The following is a 27,409-nucleotide window of genomic DNA, read 5'->3' on the forward strand; positions in this document are numbered from 1 at the left end:
ATGGGAGCCATGAGGTAAAAATGACGGGAATATTCAAGCCGTCAATCTCTGAAACTATGATTTAAGAAAGCGGCTATCAACCCACTCTGCCGCTTATGATGATGACTGTTGTGTTGCTACAGTCGTGTAATGGAGTTTAAACGATTGAAAAGGAAAACTTACGAAAAAATTTAAGATGAGACGATGGAGAAAAGTACAGAGACTTATGTACCCTTCTTTAAAGAGTGAAAGCGTGGCAGTATAGCAGCGTGACATGCCACTTCAACATAGTTATATGTTAGATTGCATATCGTTGAATTGTTTAAAATGACGCCATATTACTCAGTATTTCTATATGTAAGAGTAATCCAAAAATGATAGCAGAGAATATTACAATGCATTTTCCCAGTTTTATGCAATTTATACTTATCCAAGATTCTTATTCTTTTTATTTATACTTATTCTATAGAAATTGTAAGTTTCCAATTTCTTTCTAACCTCTGCATGATTTTTAAAAATGTCAATGGATTGTGAATAATAATACGGACGCATTGCTTGAAAGACAGGGAGTGTTACGAAGGTACATTATCTCACTTAAAGGTTAATGTACCAGATGGTCATGGACACATTGTTACAGAAAATTATTAACAACAAAAACTTAAATAAATAAGTCGATATGAATACAAACTATATTTTGCTGCAAATACAAAAAGAAGCTAATTCCTTTTTACGAGGGTGTTTACAAAGTTTTTGACCATAGACTTTTGAAGTCTATGTTTTGACGCAACACGTTCGAAAGATATATTGATACTTAATGAATGAACATGAGAATTTTACATGATGGGTTTGCAACATATTACAGTGACTGTAATTTTAAAGTGTCTGTGTCATGCCGTGTTACCAGTTGTTTTATCACATTATGTATTGTACGATGCGAAATGGGAACACCGCGTGAAATTTGCTACTTCTGCAGTACGGTTGCAGGCAACTGGCAAGGCTGAGCCTCTAACGCCAGCTGAGGTATTTGCATACTGCTGACGAGGGACATATGACGTCAAATGTCCTAATTGATATGCATGGTATGTCAATCAGAAATATAGGGGCACTTCTGAAGTCCGATTCACAAATAAAGCTGAATCAAAACAGCCAGGCGGACGCGACGCTAAGAACAAGCAACAAAGTACCAGCCAGCAGCATCACACTGAAATATACGCAGTCATCGCCATGTATACGAACGACATGCGAGCGACAGTGCACCTTCAGGCTCATATGAATTATGACGGGAAGATTTTCCGAGGATGATTTTGTTCCGGGCTATTTTTTTCTGTAAGCATGCGTTGAACATTAGTTGAATTTAAGTGTAAAAAAGACACATTGTTACAAAGAAAAAAATAAATCAATTTAGAATTTATTCATTTTCATCAACGAAAAATGACCAGTGCCTGTTCTGAAATTTCCCGCTCTGACGACGTGACAGGTGTTGCTCCTGAGCTAGTACTATACCATGTTCTTACCGTACGTATTTAAACCTCGATTTGAGTATTTTACTCTTTAATTTGATGATGATGCCTATTTTTTGTTTAGAACAGTTGCACATGTGACTGTTCACGACTAACAAGATCTCACATCGAAGAGATTAGTACACTTCGACCTAATGAATGCGTCTCACTTGAACATTTGCCATGGTAGAGCATACACGGCATGTGTATCAGGTGTGACGACGTGATTGCTTGTGACACAACTGAGCGATGAAAGGATCGTGTTGAAAATTTGCAACATTGGCGACATCGTGCATAGTTAATGAAAATCCCTTCGAAGCTTCACCCAAAACTATCGCTTGCCTACCAACCGCACATAGTTCGACATTGCTGCACGAAGAAAACGTATTCAATGGCAGATTTCGTTTTCCATGTTCGGGCAACATTGGCATACCGGAAGGGTTGATCCTCGGCATTGTTCGGCACTGGTCGGTTACAAACAGGTATTATTCATGCGCAGGTAGCACATTTCATACGAAGCGCAAAATCGGACAGTACTCGTTGTGGCTCACTTACGATGTCACTTGAAAAGACGTGTAGTTTGCATTGGGTGCTTGTCCATCAATCATCTGTTAATGCTGGCGAAATTATCTCTTCGGAAGAGATATAAATCCATAAAAGGGGAAACAGCCCAGAAAAATGCGGCAAAATTTAATGAGTAGCCATACCGATCAAAATTAAACTTAGAAACTTGGAGGAGAACCTTTTCAATGATCCAAGGAAGAATGGAAGTGGTAACAAATTGCGCACTTATAGAATCTTCAAAACCAAGTTTGGTTTTGAGACAAGAAATTGACCTCTTTAATCTAACAATTCTCTGGTGCTTAATAAGCTCAGAACCCCCGTACATTATACATTTTCTGAAAGCCTAGATATAGGGGAAGATTTTGGTAATCACAGTGTCACCATTGTTTACATAACTATCACGTGACAGGTAATTCGCATAACCTTTCAAAAATCGGTTTTCCCTGTGTTTTGTCTCAATACTTCAAAATATCTGACTCAAACTTGCTGGAATGCAAGCTGTCACAACGCTCTTCAAAAGTATGTCTCAGATTTTTTTATATCTTGCTTAGTTTTTATTTGAGCACAATTTTAAAGAAATCAACTAGGGTTAAATTCACCGCTCTGGACATTTTTCAGGCATAAAAATTGTTCGGGAAGGTTTAAAAAAATTCTGAGACAGGTTTTTGAAGATCCTTAAAACAGCTTGCACTCACACAAATTTCAGCCACATATCTCAAAGCATTGTAACAAAACATAAGGAAAACCGATTTTTGAAAGGTTATGCAAATTATCTGTCACGTGATAGTTATGTAAACAATGGTGACACTATGTTGACCAAAGTGTTTCCCTATATCTAGACTTTTCGAAAATATATAATTTACGGGGGTTCTGAGCTTATTAACCACTAGAAAATTGTTGGCTTATAAGGTCAATTTCTTGTCTTGGAACCTTAAGAGATATTTCAGATTTCGGGTTACCTAGAAGTTTGACAAAATATAGACTGAGTGACCATATTTTCGTGTTGAAATTGGTAGGAAATGTAAACCTCATTTACCTTTAAATGAAAGAATTTGCTTGAGATGTGATAGTAATGTAATAGATGATGAGTTACACTTTTTCTTCATATGCAAGTGTCATATTTCTGAGAGATCAATTTTGTGCCAGAAAAGCGGAACAGATTTTTTTTTTTATCACTATGAGTGTTGAAGAAAAAGTAGAAAACATGAAAAAGATTATGGAACAGAAATTTCTGAACCTTGCTATATTTATAAGGAATTCTGGTGTTTGCTGACCCCTCCAGGAGCTACCTAGAGTTAGCTGTTTACAGTGAGAGTTAGATGTGTACTTAAATTCAATTCAATTTACTTGGATTTTGATATCCATATGGTTTTCAGTTTTGAACATGTTGTTCTTTCATCTGAAATGTACCATTCCACACTCTCTGTCAGTGTGTATTGAGTAATAAAACATTGATTGATTGAGTTTTACTGCAGGTCAGCTGAAAATTAAGCTTGCCGCGCTGCTGGATAGCGTTGTCGCTACCACGTCGGTCCCTCCTGCTCTCAAGTTTGCCTCACATCTATTTTGCTTCAGCCGATATCTCATTCACACCTCTACCTTGGCTGTATCAGTGACATTCAAATAGTTGGCATCATACAATCAATAAACAGGATGACAGACTGCGCAAACATTTAAAATCACAATGGATAGAAAACTTGACACACTGTCCCCAGCAGGCCTAAATATTAGCCCATGATTTACATATCTTTCAATAACGCCCCCACACGTCAACTTTTAGGTATTTAAAGGGGGAATCGCCTGGACTTCTGCGTGCCAGTCTCCAGCTCTCAGCGTCGGTCAAGACACGGTCAGGGACCGTGGTCCAGGCAGTTTTGACCATATCCGCAGCCTCTCGGTTAGTCTCTTTCATGTCTTTTTGTTGTACACTTGCAGAATATCAGATATTTGTATTTCTATATTGTACATTTTCCCGAACAATTCAACCATTGTAATATTTCTGTTCGTACTTTTCATTCACATTTTAGAAAACACCTGAAGAAGCATTAATTTTAGAACGAAACGTTGTGTTTGAGGCATTATAAATACGTTCGGAACCTAACAACCAGGTGCGAGTGTGCTTCAACCAAGTTTCTTCTATATACACTTTATATATATATATATATATATATATATATATATATATATATATATATATATATATATATATATATATATATATATATATATATATATGAGAGTTATGTAATTATTTTGTGCCAAAATAAAACATTGTGGAAAATTTCCTCACGTTCAATGAACTTATTTACACTATGAATACCTTACACCCTCTTCGAGTTTGGCTCTTGACAGTAATTTGCTGGCGTAACAATATGTCATCAAATTTGTTACTTTGGGTCAATCGTGCCTTGTGTAGATGCTAGCAGGGTAAACTCACCCGTGCCACAGACAAAGAGAAACACAGTGTTTCTCTTTGTCTGTGTCCATGCCGGACAACTGACAAATCCACTAATTAGTGGTTCAAGATAACACCATTTTTTGTCATTTTCTGTTCGTTCCGTTGACCTGGTAAATTATTTACTTACCATAAATGACATTGATTTTGTATGTCTCTTTGCAGAAGAATTGCCTGGAAGTTCATTAAAATGAAGCTGATTTGTGTCATTGTAGTTATTTTACCATTGGCATTAGCACAAAGTAAGTTTACTACTCACTTTACCAATATTTCCCCATGAATTGACCCGACCTTGAACATATTGAATATACTTAAGTCGGATTATGAAATGCTTATATGATATTCTACGCTTTAAGGTTGTACGCACCTCGAAAGTCTGAAATTTTTGCTCCTCATTTCCCGAGAAAAAATTCGAGTATTGTCTTCATAATTAAAAATAAAAATATTGGGTTACTGTGCAATAATTTTGTAAGGGAATAACAAATTACCTAACACTAACCGATATTTTAAATTCAAAATGGCTGGCATGCCCGTGATATGTCTTCCGGAAATTTAGATTTTCACAGAACTAAGGTGGTGATAACTTTAAATACGTCAAGAGATTCCAAATCAAACGTCATAAATGATAGATCAGAACATATTGTACAAATTTTGAGTCAACATATATGTCTTACAGGCGCATTTTACCTTGAATTGCCATTTTGTTATTTGGTGATTAGATTACGGCATATACACCAGTTAACACTAACATTTAATTGTTGGCTTTGATTGTGATGTCTTGTGACATTACTATAGACATATCAAGAACTTTTCAGAATCCGAGAACTGTTAACTCAAAATCATGCAATTCTGAAACTCTCGATTCTTGGTTACTTTTCGCCGATCTAAATTGAAGATTTAGAGAATCTTGGCCGTTGGAAAGACCAGAGCAAAAGGGCTATAGCGACACTAGAAGAACAAGATAACAGGCTTGATGCTTCATATCTAACAAGGCCTGATCCTAACACAAAGTGTAGGCATGCGGCACTTTCCCGTGACTTCTCAGTCTTCCCAATACAACATAGCGGATGGCGTGCATGTTCTCTTCATGAAAGCTCACAACAAATCATGAGTAAAATATGATACAAATAATGTTACCAGTCAAAGTTGTAGAAGCCACCAACAAAGAAAACTACGACTATGTGATAGGTTTGTTTTATACAAACGGGTTATTGTTTTTTATGGTAGAATTGGAAGATCTTGGATGCTGGAAAGACACGAGCAATAGAGCTATAGCAACGTTAGAGGGAAAGGATAAACGACTGGATGGAGCCTATAGAACAAGGACTGATCCCATCACAAAGTGTAGAGATGCTGCCCTCTCGCGTGGTTTTTCAGTCTTCGCAATACAACATGGTGGATGGTGTGCATCCAGTATCATTGCTCAAGATACCTACAAGAAATACGGAGAAGCTGACAACTGTGCCGATGACGGTGAAGGCGGTGGATGGGCCAATCAGGTTTACAGAATACCAAATGCCCCTGGTGAGTTTAGACATTCATTTCATCTCAATAGTTACGAATGAAAGCCTAGTGTACTTTGAACGAATTGACGTCTGTGTAATGTATGTATGTATGTATGTATGTATGTATGTATGTATGTATGTATGTATGTATGTATGTATGTATGTATGTATGTATGTATGTATGTATGTATGTATGTATGTATGTATGTATGTCATGTATGTATGTATGTATGTATGTATGTATGTATGTATGTATGTACGTGGAATGTTGGTGTCTATAGGTGAGAGAAATAGATGAGTGTAAAGTTGAAATCTTAGGGATGGCCCATTTGATATGGCAGGGGGGGCTGGTGGAAATGGGTATGGCGACAATTTTTTTAACCAACCCTGGCAGCAATTTTTTTTTGCAGAGGTTGCTTCAAAGCAATTGTTTTTTTTGATCATTAGAGTGAAAGCAATTTTGTTTTCAAAATCTTGTAAAATGGAGACGTTTTTAACATTTAATTATGTGGAAAAATACCCATGTCTTCAGACATGCAGATCATTGAACACATTTCCAATGTTACTGTCTGATATAAAGCACATGACTTGTAAAAATCCAGAAGGTGCTGAATGGTCTGTGCACTGCTGCAAATCGCTGCCTTCTCTTGGGCTTTTCTTTAATCAATCATGGTAGGTCCACCGACTTCGTATCAAAATCTTTCAGGTATATTTTTTTACAATGTGAATGGAATATTAGATACACCTCATATATGTGTTGTTTACTTTTGAGCTGATGTCTATTTTTCAAGAAATTTTTTTGTCATTTTCTTCAGTTTTGTTTTAAAACAATCTTCTCTGCAGCCGTTTGCCTGGTCGCTTTGAAAATTTGTTTAGAAGTAGACAGGGATGTTCCTTTACAGTTTTGTTTAAATCACGGCAAAATTAGTCATTTTGGTCAAAATAAAAAAATCTCAGAATCTGCTCATGCTTTTTCTTTAAAATCTGGTTTTATTGAGGGTTTTTTATTATGAAGTTTAAAAATTATCGTAAAATTATCAGTATCATACATTTTTGGCAATTTCTATCATTTTTGTCAACATTTTACTCTTAGACACCAGTGTTTTAATTGGAAAACGAGTTTAACGTTAATATCTAACAGGTACTACTAAGACATCAGTGGACTAACAGAAAAGGTGTTTCACAGAGATTTACATGCTTTGTTCATTTTTTCCTTATTTAAAAGTAGTTAAAAATTTTCAGTTAAAACATTTGTATAATTGTTGAGTATAACACAGTTAATTGTTCATATTCCTGGATACTTTTTATGAACGATTTATTAAAATATGGTAATACATTCGATCCTATCAGGAAGTTTACAAATCTTATCCTTTACATTTCCAGTCATTGTTTAAAGTACATCACCAAGGCAATGTCAACAAATGAGACTGGAAACTTGAGTTAAAGCAATTACACACCCAATGAATATCACAAATCATACGTATTTACTGAGATATGAATGACAGATTAATATTCTTTTAATTTCTTCATCATGAAATATCTGATCAGATGACATACAACATGACATGGACGTTTACCAGTTGTTTTGTTTTTCTGGTAAAATTTGAGACAAAATGTTAAACTTCAATAGACATTCATCTATGAATAAAGTGTTCCCGCTTTCATAATGAGATTGATTTGTTTATTGATTTCAATCTCTTTTGTAGACTTGACCATAGACCCTGTTTTTCTCGAGGGTCTATGGTTTAATAAACATTCTCACGTTTATTCTAACACTGGCAGCATTGCATTTATAACAAAAGTGCAGTCGGGGAGTGCAGTAGCAGAATACAAGTACACATTCACGTACGGTCACTCTATGCACGGTCACTCAACACAGAGTGACCGTGATTTATGCTACTGAGAAGAGGTTTCTGCTACTATAGAGACAAATTCAAAAATGCCATCATAGGCGGCAGCTCCTAAGACAATATAATTCTATTTTCAACGACTCTTGTTCAAAAATGCCGCCTTAGGCGGCAGCTCCAGAGACCACTGAATGCTGGTTTAACACCCAATGGTGCATCACGGCAAATCTGTTTTGCAGCCTCCCTAGAAGCAAAATTTTCTTCCTTCCCTTCTGCAGAGAGAAATTTTTTTCCAGCATTTGGCAGGCAACATTTTTTTCCCGAAAAACCTCAAGAGCCCCCGAAATCAAATGGGCCACCCCTTATATCTTGTAGTACAGTCAGTACAGTCTTGTAAAAAGGTTACCACAAGAGTCAAGTTCGAGGAAAAGATAAAGATACTGAGCAGAACTTAATGGAGTGTGGATGGGTCGCGGTCAAAACATTGCATCAACTTAGCTCGGTCTGCCTTTTGAAGGTTGGGGATTTAGATGAGCGGTGTTGACTGCGATGTCTCCGCCCAGGTCACCAGGTGCCGTACTTTGTGAGCTCGAATCCGGTCGAGAAGTTATTGGATTAAATTTAGCCATGTAGAAGGAATATAATCATGAAGTTATAATTTTATGATCAGCCACGCTGTTTCGATCTTTCTACATTTGTTCTTGCCAACTTGAAACTTTCATGGTATCATTAATTAATTGATAAGAAAAAGTAATGCGGTTTCAAAACTGTCAATCTCATCAGCTTCGGACGTACAGAATCTCGGATGCTGGGCAGACACTGGCAACAGAGCGATACCAACATTAGAAGAAAAAGACAACAGACTCGACGGTCACTATTCTTCAAGAAAAGATTCAATCAAGAAGTGCAAAGAGGCTGCGATGTCACGTGGATTTACGATATTTGCTGTTCAAAATGGCGGATGGTGTGCATCCAGTGCAGATGCGCAGAACACCTATCAAAAATACGGTCGGTCTAACAACTGTGCTGGCGATGGTGAAGGCGGTGGATGGGCCAATCAGGTTTACAGAATAAAGAATGTTCCTGGTAAGTCTTTGAGTTTTCACATTATCTGTTGTATTGAAAAGAAGGAAGGACAAGCTGGATCTTATCGGTTTTATCAGAATAGTTTTGTATATACAGCTAGTATTGAATGGAACAAAGTTCCAAGAAATATACAGAGTATTACTTCAAATTCACTGTTTAAAAGAATGTTAAAGGAGTATTTTTATGAAGCCATGATTCAACGTGAGCAAAACGATTTTGTTTTTTATTAATTGTTGTCGTGCCGATTTGCTTGTGATTTTATTTTTCGTTGGACCACAGAGGGAATAAGTTTTTAACTTTTCTGTGTTATCCCAGCACTTCTGTCTTTGTCTTTTTTCTTGTTTGTACTGTATGGTTATTTTTTAAGTGCTAAATAAATAAATAAATAAATAAATCAATCAATCAATCAATCAAAAAAAAATTAAGCATTTGCTAACTTCGGCGATTCTTTAAAAGATATGAAGCATCCTGTTAAGGCTTGCCTTTTATGAAGATGACAAGTTGAGTAGAGTCATTCATCCTTTCAGCTCCTGGCCTCGAAAATCTCGGATGTTGGACAGATACCCGCGACAGAGCAATACCGACATTAGAGAGACAGGATGACATACTTGATGGCAGCTACCGTTTAAGAGAAGAACCAATCAGAAAGTGTAAGGAAGCCGCACTTTCTCGTGGATTTAACGTATTTGCGATTCAAAATGGCGGATGGTGTGCATCAAGTGAGAATGCTGAGGATACTTTCAAAAAGTATGGTGAATCAGACAACTGCAAGGATGATGGTGAGGGTGGCCCATGGGCCAACCAGGTCTACAAGATACCCATCACAGATCGTAAGTCTTTCTTTCCACTGAGTTGCTTGTTTAATAAACATGAAAAGAATGCCACAATCTTTCAGAGGAGCCTCGTTCCCAGTATTAGTTTACACAGGCACGTTAATTGTTGGCAAGCTTCCCTCTACAATACCTTTCAATACTGAGACATACGCAATTTAAAGAAGACAAAGTGAATAACGGATTATAGGTGTGACCACGCAAAAATATTTAAAATTATAAGTAATCTTTTTGGCCGTATTTGTCTCGCGTGGTTTCTCAGTCTTCGCAATATAGCATGGTGGATGGTGTGCATTTGTCATGCAATATAAATGTGCTGATCGGGATAACATTATCATAGCATATGACTGCACGCTCTGCTAACGTTTCGGTATCAAATGTGAAAGTAGTATACGACGTTTTCTCTGACTAAGACAATTAAAATGTAAAAGGGTGATATGGATCATCGACTATTGGTTCTCTTTATGAAATATCACATCGTATCATAAGAAAAAATATGATGCTAACATTACGACACAAAATTTGTACTCTTTCACAGAGAAGCCATCAACAAAGAAAAAATTACTACATGTAATAGAATTGTTTTATACTAAATGGTTATTGTCTTCATCTATGGTAGTACTGGAAGATCTTGGATGCTGGAAAGACACGAGCAATAGAGCTATATCAACGTTAGAGGGAAAGGATAAACGACTGGATGGATCCTATAGAACAAGGACTGATCCCATCACAAAGTGTAGAGATGCTGCCCTCTCGCGTGGTTTTTCAGTCTTCGCAATACAACATGGTGGATGGTGTGCATCCAGTATCATTGCTCAAGATACCTACAAGAAATACGGAGAAGCTGACAACTGTGCCTATGACGGTGAAGGTGGTGGATGGGCCAATCAGGTTTACAGAATACCAAATGCCCCTGGTACGTGACTTTTGGTTATCCTAAGACTTGTAATGCCACATTTGTTTGCAATGGAAAGAAAAATTGAAGAACGGAAAAGTATACACCATAATGATATAAGATGTAAGGCAAAGGTGTAGTTAATAACATAAACTGGCGCATATGTTATATTGTTCTACGTTCTTGTATGGAACCCCCGAAAATGAGTCACAGTATGATTAAGATAATTTTATTCAATCCATACAACACTACATTTTTCCATTTGCGAATTGTCTACTAAGCACAAGTCGATAATATGTGATTGGTTTCGCCGGGTTAAGATAGTGCATTTTGGTTACATCATTGTAGATTATCCAAGATACTCTTTGAAAATTGATTGCTAAGGATAGTGAAGTTTTGGAATTTTAGCTGCTTAATTTGGCCCAAAACATTTCGTCAGCAGAGTACAGGTGATGACGATAGTTAGATATTAATACTGAATAATGGCTATTTCTGTGTCGTATCAGAACAAGTGTCATTTGTGCTGTGTCAGACAAGGGACTGATACTACAAGGAACAGGCGATATTTGGTAATGAATGTTTTCAAATTACAGGAAAAAATTTAAATTTTATTTCCATTCCGCTGCATGTACATACGGAAATATGTATGAAAACAGCCTCAATTCAAAACTATACGACGTTTCCACAGGAGAAGTCACACGCGACAACCCCTCACCTCTCATCGAACGCAAAAAGAAGAGATAATAGAAGCTAAGGCTGCGTTCACAAATAACGGTGGGGTTCTGGGCTGGAGGGATTGCGACTGAAATCTTATTTTTTCAGATTCCCCCTCATAACCTAAAAAATTGACAAGTCCCTCCGTCTAAATGATAAAAACTTTTCAAGCTCCCCATTATCGTAGCCGCATATTTATCAGGGATGCCCGCAAAGAAAAAATAAACATGTATTCGGCAGTTCATCAATAGACTTTTTTGATTTTTCAATCAGAGTCGACTTGAGTTAATCCAACAATATTTCTGTAGCACCTGCTGAAGAGCACACAAAAGATGACCATGAGAGAATATGCAAATTGTGAATTCCTGGCTACATTAGATGTAACTTATAAGTTTTACAAATTTGACAATACTGGAAGGTTAAAATGTTCCATCTAATAAACGTTTTAATCTCTGAAAATCTGGCGTAATAGTCATAAATTTGATAAAGTTAAAATAATGCCATTTACTAATTCATACATTTTTTTCCGTTTAAATTATATTAGAGTCTTACTGTACAAAGTTTTACATTTGTATTATTTTACGACGAGAATGTGAAAATTTAGAAAATCAAGCATTGTGGCCCGATTTTTTTCTTTTTTATTTGATTATTCTTGTATGCCAGAATTCAAAAATCCCTTATAACTTTCAAGTCTCCTGGTCTTCCATATGTTGCTTTCTAGCCTGATCTTGTGTACAAGTATGTTTCATTGTCATTAGCGTCACATGACCCGAATTCTTCTTCAGCCTTTTCATAGTCAGAAGTATCTCAGTCACTGCCAGTGTGTAGTGACAGTGACGCTCCCCGAAGGCAGTAGCAGGGCAGTAACCCTATTAACTTTGATAATTTTGACAATAATTTTGTTCAGTTTATACAATGGCAATCTTGTTCAAATTCCTACAGCGTGTACTGTGCAGTATTCAGCTTCCCAACTCAGCCTGTGAATATGTACCCCGCATTTGTATCATTGACAAATGACTTGCAATCTAGACTCTAATTCAATTATTACCTAATATTCACATAAGCAGGCTTTTGTCGGAAAACTGAATATTGTGTGTTTCAGCATACTGTAGGAAGACAGCAAGAAACTGTATTTGATATACTACATAGATATATCGAAAATTATCAACAGATGCAGCTGCTGCCCGGGTACTAGGCCTACTTGTTGGTGTTTTTACGAAAATTCATACAATTTTAGATATTTTCGAGACAAAAGTAATGGAATGCTAATTGTTTAATTATTACTAACATTAGAACAATTAGATGATACTCAGATGTTATTAAATGGTCTTTAAATTACCCACCAAACCTGGGAATCGTAGAAAAGGGGAACAAACACTTTTCAGGTCCCCCGATAGGCAGAGCAAAACTTTCAAGTCCGCCTTTCTACTACCCCCAAAATTTTGAAAAAAAACCCGGAATTCCTCAAGCCCCCTTACTGTCTTTTGTGAACGCAGCCTGACAGCAGTTGCATGGGAAGAACTATTAATGGTCGAGTATAGTGTCTCAATGGTCACGGTTATCCCTCTAAAGCTTTAAAAAGCATTCCCGATTTCGATCGAACAAAATCGGCGGAGAGTGGAGGGCATTTTCTGTTTACATTGTGGTAACACGAGTGCGATGTCACACCTTGAGGCCGTGCGCACACTATTGCAAGTGGGAGGCATTATATATTACGGTTGCAATATGGGACTATGTGCCAGAGGGCAGGTGACCACTGCCCGACGTCCGGAGAGCAAATGGTCTCCTGCAATGAAAGTTCGGTACATAGTTTCATATTCGGGCATCTCTGGCTCTTTTAACAATTTTAAAAGTCTTAAACGCAGGTAATTTGTAAGATAATTTACAACGTCCATCCAATTACTTGGCATTTCACTCCATCCAATTACTTGGCATTTCACTGTTCGATAGGACATCTCATAAGATTATATTTGATGGGAGGAAGCATTACAACAAAACAGTCTCGACATGATAGCTTACATATGAGAAGAGTACGACGAAATAGGAGGAATAGGAATGAGGAGTAATGGTTTTTCCTATATTGTATCTTGCATTTATATATTATATTTGAATTTCATCAGCGGCTGATTTTGAGAATCTCGGATGCTGGGCAGACACAGCCAACAGAGCGATACCAACACTAGAAGAAAAAGACAACAGACTCGACGGTCACTATCCTTCAAGAAAAGATACAATCAAAAAGTGCAAGGAGGCTGCGTTGTCACGTGGATTTACAGTATTTGCTGTTCAAGATGGCGGATGGTGTGCATCGAGTGCAGATGCGCAGAACACCTATAAAAAGTACGGTCGGTCTAATAACTGTGCTGGCGATGGTGAAGGCGGTGGATGGGCCAATCAGGTTTACAGAATAAAGAATGTTCCTGGTAAGTCTTTGTGGTTTCACATTATCTGTCGTACTAAAAAGATGGATGAGATAGAACTGAAGCATTTGCTAAATTTAGCGGACCTTTCAAACATATGAAGTATTTTAAGGCTTGCCATCAATGAAGATGACAAGTTGAGTAGAGTCATTAATCCTTTCAGCTCCTGGCCTAGAAAATCTCGGATGCTGGACAGATACCCGTAAGAGAGCAATACCAACATTAGAGGGACATGATGACATACTCGATGGCAGCTACCGTTTAAGAGAAGAACCAATCAGAAAGTGTAAGGAAGCCGCATTGTCACGTGGATTCAACGTATTTGCGATTCAAAATGGCGGATGGTGTGCATCAAGCGAGAATGCTGAGGATACTTTCAAAAAGTATGGTGAATCAGACAACTGCAAGGATGATGGTGAGGGTGGCAAATGGGCCAACCAGGTCTACAGGATACCTATCACAGATCGTAAGTCTTTCTTTCCGCTGAGTTGCATGATTTTAATAAACATAAAAGCGATGCCACAACCTACCGGAGGAGCCTTATTTCCAGAATTAGTTTACACAGACACATTAATTGTGGGCTAGTTTCCCTCTACAATACCCTTCATTACTGAGACATATGCAATTGAAAGAAGTCAAAATGAGTTACATTTTATAGGTTCAACCACGCAAAAATATTTAAAATTGTAAATAATGTTTTTCGCACGAGACAACAAAAAATGTGTCGACCAAGACAAGATTATCATAGCACAAGACTATCTGATGTTTCGGATTATCAGTAGTATACGAATCGACAATGTCCCAGATAAAGACAATTAAAATGTAAAATGCTGATACGTATTATCGACTGTTGATTCTCTTTATATCACAACGTATCATTAGAAAATATGATCCTTATATTACCAGACGAAACTTGTACTCTTTAAAAGAGAAAACCATAAAAAGAATAACTTACTACTATGTAATAGAATTGTTCTATACTGAATGGTTATTGTCTTAATCTATGGTAGTACTGGAAGGTCTTGGATGCTGGAAAGACACGAGCAATAGAGCTATAGCAACGTTAGAAGGAAAGGATAAGCGACTGGATGGATCCTATAGAACAAGGAGAGATCCTATCACAAAGTGTAGAGATGCTGCACTCTCACGTGGTTTCTCGGTCTTCGCAATACAACATGGTGGATGGTGTGCATCCAGTATCATTGCTGAAGATACCTACAAGAAATACGGAAAAGCTGACAACTGTGCCGATGACGGTGAAGGTGGTGGATGGGCCAATCAGGTTTACAGAATACCAAATGCTCCTGGTACGTGACTTTTGTTTATCCTAAGACTTGTAATGCAACATTTCTTTGCAATTGAAAGAAAATTGAAGAACAGAAAAGGATACACCATTATGATATAAGATGTAAGGCAAAAAGTGTAGTAAATAACATAAACTGGTGCATATGTTATATTGTTCTTCTTGTACGGACCTCCTGAAAATGAATCACACAATGAGATTAAAACAATTTTATTAAATTCATGCGAAACTATTTTCCATCTGCGAATTGTCTATTAAGGACAAGTCAATAATAATTATGTAATTGGTTTCGCCGGGTTAAGATAGTGCATTTTTTGTCACATCAATGTAGATTATCCCAGATACTCTTAAATTGATTGCTAAGGATAACGAAGTATTCAAATATCTCCCAATACCTAAAACACTTAGTCAACAGAGTATAAGTGAGTACGATAGTTAGAGATTATTACTGAATAATTAATGTTTCTTTGTCGTATCAGAGTAAGTACCACTTGTGCTACGTCAGACAAGGGACTGATATACAACAATGAACAGGCGATATTTGGTAGACTGATTTATATATAGTATACAGATGCTGTATACTATTCAATTTGTTTGGACTCTACTTCCATTCTGTCGCACGTACATATGGAAATATGTATGAAATCAGGCTCAATTCACAAAATATACGGCGTTCCGAATGGAGAAATCACACACGACAACCCCTCACCTCTAATCGAACACCATATGAAAAGATAAAAGGACCTAGGAAAAGTTCCATGGGAAAAGCTGTTCATTTTCCAATATAGTGTGTCAATCGTTATCCCTCAAAAGCTTTTCAAAGCATTCCCGATTTCAATCGCAACAAATCGTCGGAGAGCGGAGAGTGGTGGGCATTTTTTGTTAACATTGTGGTAACACGAGCGCGATGTCACATTGTCAGGCTGCACGCACACAACATGTTTGCAAGTGGGCGGCATTACATATTACGGCCAAAACATCCTTCTTTTGGCTATGATTTTTTATATGCCTTTGGTACTGATTTTCACGCAGATGTTTGGGTTTTAATGCAATTGACAAAGACGAAAATCAGTAAAACAATAGAATGATTTTCATTACATTATAATTACTGTTATTCTATGTATCCATGTTATAGATATAGTTTTGGTAAAAACTAGTGTAGCTATTTAAAGCATGTAATTTCATCAATTTGTTTATTCTAAAGTGATTAAGTTGAAATAATTGCGGTTCACTTTCAGTCTGATGATGACAATGTGGCCCGCTACGTCATCAACAAGTACCATTGAATCCTGTGGGGTATGCAACATTCGATATATGAGCTATGTCATATTGTGAGAGGCCGGGAATGTTTACGTCGGCCTTTAAAGGAAAATAACATCAATTCTAATGGGAGTACAACAAAATAACTTCATAAGGTTTAACTCATTATTTATGTATTTAGCTACTTGGAATATCCTTATTCCTATTTGCGAGCCTTTCATTTTTATGTCGGTATCATTTCATCGTAAGCTTAGGCGGAGAGCAGGCTGCCACTTTTTCGTTAACTTTGTTAACATAGAATTTGCAAATGAAGTTGGAAACAACGGGAAACTTGTGACATTTACATGAATATCTCCACGTTTATCATAAAGAGAATAACTGATTTCTGTGGCAAACAGCACCAGGATTGGGCGACATGGGCACATGTATATGATAATGATGTAAAGTGTCTAAACAATCGTAAAGTGTACTACAATGCAACTTTCATATGCCATAATAGCCTCAAAACATGCATGTGTAATAAAGTCTACTTGAACCACTTTGACATCTCTGACTCTTTTAACAATTGCAACAGTCTTAAAGGAAGGTGATTTGTAATATAATTTACAGCGTTCATCCTACTACTTTGCATTTCATTGTTTGATAGGACATTTCATAAGATCATACTTGATTGGAGGAAGCATTACAACAAAACAGTCTTGACATGGTGGCTTACACGTGAGAAGAATACAGCTAAGGCTACATTCACAAATAACGGTGGGGTGGGGGGCTTAAGGAATCGCGATTGAAATCTTATTTTTTTCAGATTCTCCCCTCAATACCCTAAAACTTTTTCAAATCCCCCTACCTATATGATTAAAAATTTTCAAGTCTCCCAATTAATATATATCCGCATATATATAAGGGATTCAATGAAAAGAAAAAATAAATCTGTATTTGGCAATTCTGCTCGCAAATGTTCAATACTACCTGTTATTAACAGTTTGTAGAGCCATATTCGTAAGGCAAATTATTCAATTGATTCGTTTTTAAACACGGTGGACCTTTTTTGATTTGTCAGTCAAAGCCGACTTGAGTTTATCCAACTCGATCTGGCCAGGCAAATGGCACCTTCTGTAGTCTGGGTTTACCCAGACTGCAGTGGGGCTCTTCTTCAGGCCGCCCACACAGTTATCGGATCCCCCTGAATTCCTCCAGCCCTCTAACGGTATTTGTGAACGCAGCCTAAATAGGACAAATAGCAATAAAGAGTAATAATTCCTCCTATATATTGTATCTGGCATTTCTTGTAAAGTAATATTTGAATGATTAAATCAGAATTTTCAAGCACTCCCTTTCCTTTAAGGGAGCCGTTATTATTTACGGCTTGTGGATGGTCGAAGGAATGTGAGGGGGGTCACTCAAAATATTGAAAACTTCAAAGGGGTTTATTCAAAATGTGCAGAGGAAGAAGGGATGCTCAGTTTTCTTGTGCGAAATAAATTTAAACACCTCTAAGATTGCACCATTGCACACATAAATTTCTAGAAATTTTCGATGCAAGAGGAGGGACACCCCCTCTCGTGCTCTCCCGTTTGGATGTTCAACAGTTTTTGTGGTATAAGAAAACTTAAAAACACCTCTTAGATTGCACCAGACTGTACAATTGCACTCATCAATTTCTCAAAATATTCCATGCAAGATAGGGGGCAGGCCCTCTGACTGTCCTCCACAGCGTCTCGCGTGTTCTCTCCATTGCACTTTCCGATTCTGCCCAGTCAGATATACCGGGGAAAACCCTGTCATGATATCCATCAAAATTATATAATTCTATATGGTTGGATGCTAGTTTTGCCTGAGCTTTTGTATCTGTATTTTGTTGTCACTTTGAATTTCATTTTGTCTAGTTCACCTTTTTCAACCGTCATGATATAACCGATGATAATCTAGCAGGGTACATCGGGATTTGAAAGGTCTTTATTATTGCTGTACTTTTGTAAATTTTACAAATACATGTATTGGTATTTAACTTTTGTAAGTGGAGGGGGTGATTCAAAATTTCTGAGTTAGAGAGGGGTTACTAAAATTCATCATGGTTGGTAGTGGGAGGAGTTACTCAAAATTTCGGAATTTCCAATGAAATTCCTCCGACCCCATGACGGCCATAATGACGGCTCCCTAAGTGATTGTTTTCCCTATCATAATTAATATTAATATTTCAATCTCATCAGCGCCTGATTTGGAGAATCTCGGATGCTGGGCAGACACAGCCAACAGAGCGATACCAACATTAGAAGAAAAAGACAAAAGACTCGACGGTCACTATCCTTCAAGAAAGGATCCAATCAAAAAGTGCAAGGAGGCTGCGTTGTCACGCGGATTTACAATATTTGCTGTTCAGAATGGCGGATGGTGTGCATCGAGTGCAGATGCGCAGAACACCTATCAAAAGTACGGTCCGTCTAACAACTGTGCTAGCGATGGTGAAGGCGGTGGATGGGCCAATCAGGTTTACAGAATAAAGAATGTTCCTGGTAAGTCTTTGAGGTTTCACATTATCCGTAGTGCTAATTGGATGGAAAAGATGGATCTTAAGCATTTGCTAATTTTGGCGGGTCTTTAAAACATATGAAACATTTCAAAGCTTGCTTTCAATGAAGATGACAAGTTGAGTAGAGTCATTAATCCTTTCAGCTCCTGGCCTAGAAAATCTCGGATGCTGGACAGATTCCCGCAACAGAGCAATACCGACATTAGAGAGACAAGATGACATACTCGATGGCAACTATCGTTCAAGAGAAGAACCAATCAGAAAGTGTAAGGAAGCGGCACTGTCACGTGGATTTAGCGTATTTGCGATTCAAAATGGCGGATGGTGTGCGTCAAGTGAGAATGCTGAGGATACTTTCAAAAAGTATGGTGAATCAGACAACTGCATGGATGATGGTGAGGGTGGCAAATGGGCCAACCAGGTCTACAAGATAGCCATTACAGATCGTAAGTCTTTCTTTCCGCTGAGTTACTCTATATTAATAAACCTGAAAGGGATGCCATAATCTGTCAGAGGAGCCTCATACTCAGTGTTAGTTTACACAGGCATGTTCAATTGTTGGCAAGCTTCCCTCTACAATACCCTCATGACTGAGACATATACAATTGAAAGAAGACAAAGTGAATAACATTTTATCGGCGTGACCACTCAAAATATTTAAAATTGATAATCTTATTTGCTGTATTTGTCATGAGACAACATAAATGTGGTGATCAAGACAACATAAACATACATAGCACACGACGTTTTCCCTGAAAAAGACAATTTAAATGTAAAAGAGATGTATGGATCATCGACTTTGATTCTCTTTATGATATCTCAAAACGTATCATTAGAAAATACGATGCTTACATTTCCAGACAAAACTTGTACTCTTTCATAAAGAAAAACATCAACAAAAATCCACTACCATGCAATAGAATTGTTTTATACTAAATGGTTATTGTCTATTTCTATGATAGAATTGGAAGATCTTGGATGCTGGAAAGACACGAGCTATAGAGCTATAGCAACGTTAGAAGGAAAGGATGACCGACTGGATGGATCCTATAGAACAAGGAGAGATCCTATCACAAAGTGTAGAGATGCTGCACTCTCGCGTGGTTTCTCGGTCTTCGCAATACAACATGGTGGATGGTGTGCATCTAGTATCATTGCTCAAGATACCTACAAGAAATACGGAGAAGCTGACAACTGTGCCGATGATGGTGAAGGCGGTGGATGGGCCAATCAGGTTTACAGAATACCAAATGCCCCTGGTACGTGACTTTTGGTTATCATAAGACTTGTAATGCCACATTCTATACTATTGAAAAGAAAACCGAAGAACAGAAAAGTATACACCATCATGATATAACAGCTATAGCAACGTTAGAAGGAAAAGATAAACTCAAAGTCAAAGGTTTAGTTCATAAGAGATTATGACGCATGTTTAGAAATGTTCTTTGTTTTCATACTGATTCGAAGATTTCATTAAATTCATACATTACTCTAGTCAAATACTAGTTTTTCAAAAAAATACTCTCTGACGTCACTTTTGTCGATTCAGTGGGACTAGACGTCTCGTCACGTGACGTATTCTTGCGAATCGCGACACAGAATGAGCATGTGGCGTTTTAAATGAGATACTATGTGATTCCTCTCGCCGATTAAGATAGTGAAAAGGGATGATTTTTGTGGGAAACGTCACCAGAATTTAGTGACATGTCATATAAGCAATGTAAAATATAAGCGATGTAAAATGTCTAATATTATAACCGTGATAAAAGGGAAGTGATATGTAAGATAATGTCAACGTCCATCCAACTGCTTAGCATTTCACCGTTTGATAGGACATTTCATAAGATCATACTTGATTGAAGGAAGCATTACAACAAAACAGTCCCCACATGATGGCTTACATTTGAAAAGAACACATTTAAATAGGAATAGAAATGATTAGTAACAATTCCTTCTATATATTGTATCTTGCATTTCTTGTATAATATGAATTGAAATCAGAATTCTCAATCACGCTGCCGTTTAAGTGAATGTTATCCCTATTATTATCTCAATCACGCTGCCGTTTAAGTGAATGTTATCCCTATTATAATTAATATTAATATTTCAATCCCATCAGCGGCCGATTTGGAGAATCTTGGTTGCTGGAAAGACGCCAGTGATAGAGCGATACCAACATTAGAGGGAAGAGACGACAGACTTGATGGTTCTTACACTTCAAGGAAAGATCCAATCACGAAATGCAAGGAGGCTGCATTGTCACGAGGATATGCTATATTTGCTGTTCAAAATGGAGGATGGTGTGCATCGAGTGCAGATGCCGAGAACACCTATAAAAAGTATGGTCGGTCTAACAACTGCGCTGGAGATGGTGAAGGTGGTGGATGGGCCAATCAGGTTTACCGAGTGATTGATACATCTGGTAAGCTTTATTTGTATTTTAACAAAGCGCATTAAAAATATTTAGTAATGTTATCTATGTATTCCTATCGTACATATCTGTCATGCCGTGCAGTATTGGTCACTTGCAAATGAAGATGTTCATTATAGGTGCATATTTATTATTTCAAATCTACAAATAATGAGAGAATACATTATGCATGTAAGCGTATGTGCAAAATACATACATACATACGTACATACATACATACATACATACATACATACACACACACACACACACACATACATACATACATACGTACGTACGTACGTACCTACCTACCTACCTACCTACCTACCTACATACATACCTACATACATACATACATACATACATACATACATACATACATACATACATACATACATACATACATACATACATACATACATACATACATACATACATACATACATACATACTTACATACATACATACATACATACATACATACATACATACATACATACATACATACATACATACATACATACATACATATGCATGCATACATACATACATACATACATACATACATACATACATACATACATACATACATACATACATACATACATACATACATACATACATACATACATACATACATACATACATACATACATACATACATACATACATACATACATACATACATACATACATACATACATACATACATACATACATACATAGAGTAAGTACATACATACATACATAGAGTAAGTACATAGAGCAAGTACGTACCAAAACTTAGGTAAATCAGAAAGGAAATTATGGTTGGTAGAAATAAGTTTTCAAAATGTCGACGTATATAATTAGACATTTGAACGTAAAGACGTCTCCTTTATTGTTTTAAGTCACACAGGCCCAACCTTAATGATCTTGCAATTTGGCAAATGTTTCCGTCAATTCGTTTATATAACGCTGTATTTGTCCAACAGTACAACCAACGGAAGCGCCTATTCAATCTTCTCCACCGACCTCTGAAGCACCGGTCACAACAACAGCTGCCATTGGTAAGAATTCCAATATCATACTGTAGAGAGTTGTTTTCCTTCACCATTTGGAGATTTACGTACGCATCTCAAAATATTTTATATACTTTTCATGCGTTGCTTTTGGGCATGGGCACTTTAGACCATTTCCCTCCATGTTATGGAATAATACGTAAGAAGCATATTATGTGTCTATGAATATTACAAGGGCATTCTACCATAAATCGTTGACTTACGGCACAAATAAGATATCAACATAACCTTTCACATATGTAAATTTACGGTTACAAAATAACATATAAATTTGCAAAGACAATATCTTCATAGAAACCCCTACATCACGAAAACAAACATTCCCTGACAACGGCGCGTCCATGATCTATTATTGTACGTGTTTGACAATGTATGAGACGATAACGTAACGGTGATTAAAACAAAGTCGTCATAGTAAACCAGCGAATTGCACACAATTAGCAACATGCGTTCCTTGCAACGTAAATATGACAGAAATTGTGTCATTATCAAAATTTCTTCTGAATACTTCCATAACAGAGCAAACCACAGTCGAAGATCAGAGTAAGTAACCCTTGTTTGCTTAGATTTGCCATGGAGATTGCAATGATTCATGGTCTGCTGCTTGATTTGGCAAGGTTGTATGAACAAATGTACTGATCACTTAAAAATACCTTGTGCTCCTGAATTTGATTGATTATTTCACCGTGAAAACAAAACAATTAGAAAACAATTAAATGAAGTGTGTAATGAAAAAAATTTTCTCATTTTTACTATATAGTATACCTTGACATACGCACTACTAGAAAACTACCTAATAAAGCAATGGTCGTAACGCAAGCAAGAATGCTTTTCAGCTTACAAACTGCTTACTTGGCTTGTAGTCATTTCAAAACACTTTTTTACCGAATTAATTACACCAATATACACCTTGATTGCATGCCAATCCATTGCCTTCATTGCCCGGCGTTTCTAACATAGCAAATCTTCATTCTGATTGTAGCTACGGACATTCCAATATTGCCACGTAAGTTATTTTGTTAATGGGATACATGTCGTATGATGCTAAACAGATATTGTATCAGATGATGAATAGGATGGTGGTTGCTGTTGGGATGCTGTTTTCGATTGTATTGTTGTTCTTTTATATTCGGTGTTGATGATGATGGCAGAAGCGGCAAAGAAGTACTTGAAACCGTGGCAGAAGATGTAGTAGTTAGCAGTAGTCTTTAGTTTTCAACAAATTAAATTGTTTTTCATACACAACTGCAGCAACGGCAGAAATAGGGATGACTGTAGCATTAGTATCATTATTAGTGGTAGTGCTTATAGTATTTAGTAGCCATCGATAGTTAATCATTAAGACCTGGCCAAATGTTAAAAATCCAAAGTTGAATTTATTTGTGTAACAACTAACAACATTTCGTCTTAAGAAATGTATTGGAGATGACAATGTTGTTGTAAACATACCTCACCTTACATTTTAGCCTGCGAGTATCCTGTTGATCTGAAAAATGTTGCACATGGCAAACCTACCTATCAGACGTCAGACAAACCCAGACAGGATGGTGGATCAGAAAAGGCGGTAGATGGAAACAAAAACAGTAACCTGAGAGCAGGGAACTCTTGCACCTGGACTGATAAGGAATACCAACCGAGATGGGAAGTGGATTTAGGAGCATCCTATGATATCTATGAAGTTGTTATAACTAATCGACAAGATTGCTGCAGTAAGTAACCATTAGATTGGCACAAACAAAAGAACTTAGAGGCAGTTTTCTGCTGAGAGAGAGAGGGAGAGAGAGAGAGAGAGAGAGAGAGAGAGAGAGAGAGGGAGAGAGAGAGAGAGAGAGAGAGGGAGAGAGAGAGAAAACAGTTCGATGTATTGATTGGACGGGTAAGGGAACGGAGCGAGGCTGAAACAGAGGACCTCTGAAACTTGTGGACAATGGAAAAAAGAAGAAATTCTCACAAATAGTAAAGACATTATCTCTTTTCAGACTTCAGTTTGTTCTGCCTTTGAAAGATACACTTAACTTGATCAATTTTATTGGAATATGGTATAGTTTTATAGGAAAAAAATCAACATATAGGTTATTAACTATGTTGTCCCAGTCATGATTGAGAATTAAGTTAACGAAAGGCCAAAGTAAATGCATGTACTTTGTCATGCACCCCTCGCCCATTTCGGAGTTTTTAAGGAAAATGTTTGGTCGAATCTTCTATCCTTGGCGATATTATGATGCGAAACCAAAAAGTGGCTACGAAAGACACTTCTTAATGGGAATGGCATTATAACATTGAACTCTGGGTTGACGTATGATGGTAATCTCTGAAGCATGTAGTTACAAGAATGTGATTACTCTATTGGAAAACTGTTAAATAAAGCAAATTGAATTTTGTGATGATTATTTTTTGTTTGTTTAACTGCCTAAAAACCATTCGAAACTCGAGGTGTACGCTCTCGGTAAAAGTCTGCAATATTCACTCTTTCAGTCCTGTTAAGCCCAGAACGACATCATTAATTGCAGTAGCGGTAGAAGATTATCCAATACGAAAACATCCTTAAGCACAGTACTAATGTAGTGATAAGTTTTCTTGAGCTGCAGTTTTGCGACCAAGAGGCTCCCTAGGCTACTTATAAAATTATTTCTGTCAGATAAGGGACAGGTCAGTTTCTTCGGCCTGGGGGGGCCCCGGCGGATTCATGGGGGTCATCCTGTTTTTGACCTTGGTGATAGGGGGTCACCATGTTTTTGAAGTGCCCAATAGGGGGGTCGGTGTGTTTTTAATTTCGACATGGCTCAAACTTGCGAAAAAATGCATTGTGCCAGCCACAAAATTCATCATTCAGTTGCATTTTCGGTGCGCCCTTCGGGCGCGTAACTATAATAATAATAAGACATATTTTTCAGAGCTCCGTCCTCGTGCAAAACTTTAATATATCAGACATATATATCTCTTAGATACCTGTATGTTTAACATTTTTCGGCGCGCCCTTGGGGCGCATTTCTTTAAAACATCAAACAATATTTTTCAGCATGCCCTTCAGCTGCATGACTTTCATATATCAGATATTATATATATATATATATATATATATATATATATATATATATATATATATATATATATATATATATATATATATATATATATATATATATTTCAGATATCTGGATGTTTAATTTTTTGGCGCGCCCTTCGGGCACAGTAAATTAATATATCACAGACAAATGTCAGCTATATCTTGATATCTGTAAATTGAAAGTCTGTTTTGCAAAGTGGCAAAGTGTACTAATCATTATGAAATCTGCAGTTCATATAAAAAGCATGACAAGTTCCTGATACTTTTCTGTATGAGAATTCTCTATGAGAATTCAGTCCTAAAAAGCAACATACACTAATATTTCACGATTACATTTTTCGTACAACAGTTCTGGACATCTGCTTATGCATAAAAAGAGTGGAGTACATTCACAGCTCATTCAAAACACTGTATTCAAACTTTAAAATTGACACTTTTAAGTTCTTACCTTACAACTGACATGACAACAATTTCATTAAAACACAGAATGACTGAATGTTTAAATTATACCCCAAAATTATATATATATATATATATATATATATATATATATATATATATATATATATATATATATATATATATATATATATATATATATATAATATATATATATATATATATATATATATTATAATGTAAAACAAAGCAGGTCAAGACGCACCAACTCAGGACACTAAGCTCGTCATTTATACAATTTATTACACCGACGTTTCGTGGGAGTAATCCCACTTTATCAAGGTTAAAACAATCTGAAATAAAATAACAATGACAACTTAAAGTAAAATACACATGCTAAAATAGATTGAATCATACAGAGACTGGAAAACGTATATATATATATATATAATATATATATTATATATATATATATATATATATACACACACACACACATACACTGAATTATTCAATTTATATTCCACCTTTTTGTTTTACCTTTGTTGCGCGCAGTGGGGGGGTCACCCTGTTTTCGAAAGTTAGAATGGGGAGGGGGCTCCAGCCACTTTTTGACGTCGGCAAAAAATAATCCACCGACCCCCAGGCCGACGAAACTGACCATTCCCTAAGCACATTCTGACAGATACCTGCCATATAATGATACACACGCCCGATATGTTTTTGTCTCTATGGTAGATCATGGCTGCTGAAGACTACTTTTTTGACGCTTGCTCTTTTCAGGTTTTCGTATTAAAAATGCTGAGATCCGTGTTGGCGATAACGAAAACTTTGAAGAAAATCCTGTTTGTGGGATGATGATTAATGGGAAGATGTCCAGAGAGGGGAGAATTCCAATAAGATGTGGCTGTGAGACCCCAATGAGAGGGCGCTATGTCTCTATTCAGCTAGTTGATAAAGAACAGATGCTGCATTTGTGCGAGGTCGAGGTTATGGCCGGGTAAATGGTTATCATGGTTACACGACATTCAATTGGTTGGCGTCGAGACGACAAATCTATTGCTGTTGAACTAATGAATAGAACTGGCTGTAGTCTTGCTTTCCAGCTCCCGCACAGTAATTCTAGGTTAGTATGCCGATAGGCGGTAAAGCACATAGTAGCGGGAAGCTTTGCTTTGCTTTGCTTTTCACCATTCCTGTCCCAATATCAATGAAGTGGCGCATTTGATTTTTACATTTTTTCATGTGCGTGAGCAAAGCAACGAGGCCTGGAAATTGAGATTTAACTGCTGATGATTCTGAAACTTTCTTTCGTTGTTTCTTTTCATCTTTAATTTTTGGTGTTACACGACTAATAAATACCTGGGAATTATGTTTCGGTATGACATGTGTGTTTATGTACAGGGTGAGTGTAAGAATGGAAGTATTACGAATTTGTCTATTGATCATCTGATCTGTGATTACATTGGTAAAGTAATTTGGACACTTTACTGTTTTCCTATTGACTATGCAAAGAAGTTTTGGAAAACTTCGGCTATGAAGCTGTTAAACGCGCTTTTCACAGCCCCTGATAACAAGATAG

The 27,409-nt window shown here is 36.9% G+C and overlaps 1 protein-coding gene across 1 annotated transcript; it reads left to right on the forward strand.

The window, feature by feature from the left end:
- On the forward strand, nt 1–27,201 carry LOC139141233 (uncharacterized). The gene is made up of 19 exons (XM_070710858.1): nt 1–14; nt 3,823–3,939; nt 4,663–4,739; nt 5,725–6,021; nt 8,633–8,935; nt 9,463–9,765; nt 10,385–10,681; nt 13,495–13,797; nt 13,958–14,260; nt 14,805–15,101; nt 18,568–18,870; nt 19,031–19,333; nt 19,850–20,146; nt 21,007–21,309; nt 22,275–22,349; nt 22,881–22,904; nt 23,344–23,367; nt 23,828–24,070; nt 26,611–27,201. Exons 1-19 carry the CDS (start codon nt 1–3, stop codon nt 26,829–26,831), a joined length of 4,104 nt encoding a protein of 1,367 aa, XP_070566959.1. The 3' UTR covers nt 26,832–27,201.
- The last annotated feature ends 208 nt before the right edge of the window (nt 27,202–27,409 follow it).

This window comes from Ptychodera flava, chromosome 9, assembly GCF_041260155.1.
Source record: "Ptychodera flava strain L36383 chromosome 9, AS_Pfla_20210202, whole genome shotgun sequence".
Taxonomy (NCBI): Eukaryota; Metazoa; Hemichordata; class Enteropneusta; family Ptychoderidae; genus Ptychodera; species Ptychodera flava.

Excerpts from the sequence above, each read along its gene's own strand:
- LOC139141233 (XM_070710858.1), top strand. Across the intron at positions 21,310-22,274 it reads CCGAGTGATTGATACATCTG|TACAACCAACGGAAGCGCCT; the intron begins GTAAGCTTTATT and ends TTTGTCCAACAG. Across the intron at positions 24,071-26,610 it reads TAATCGACAAGATTGCTGCA|GTTTTCGTATTAAAAATGCT; the intron begins GTAAGTAACCAT and ends TGCTCTTTTCAG.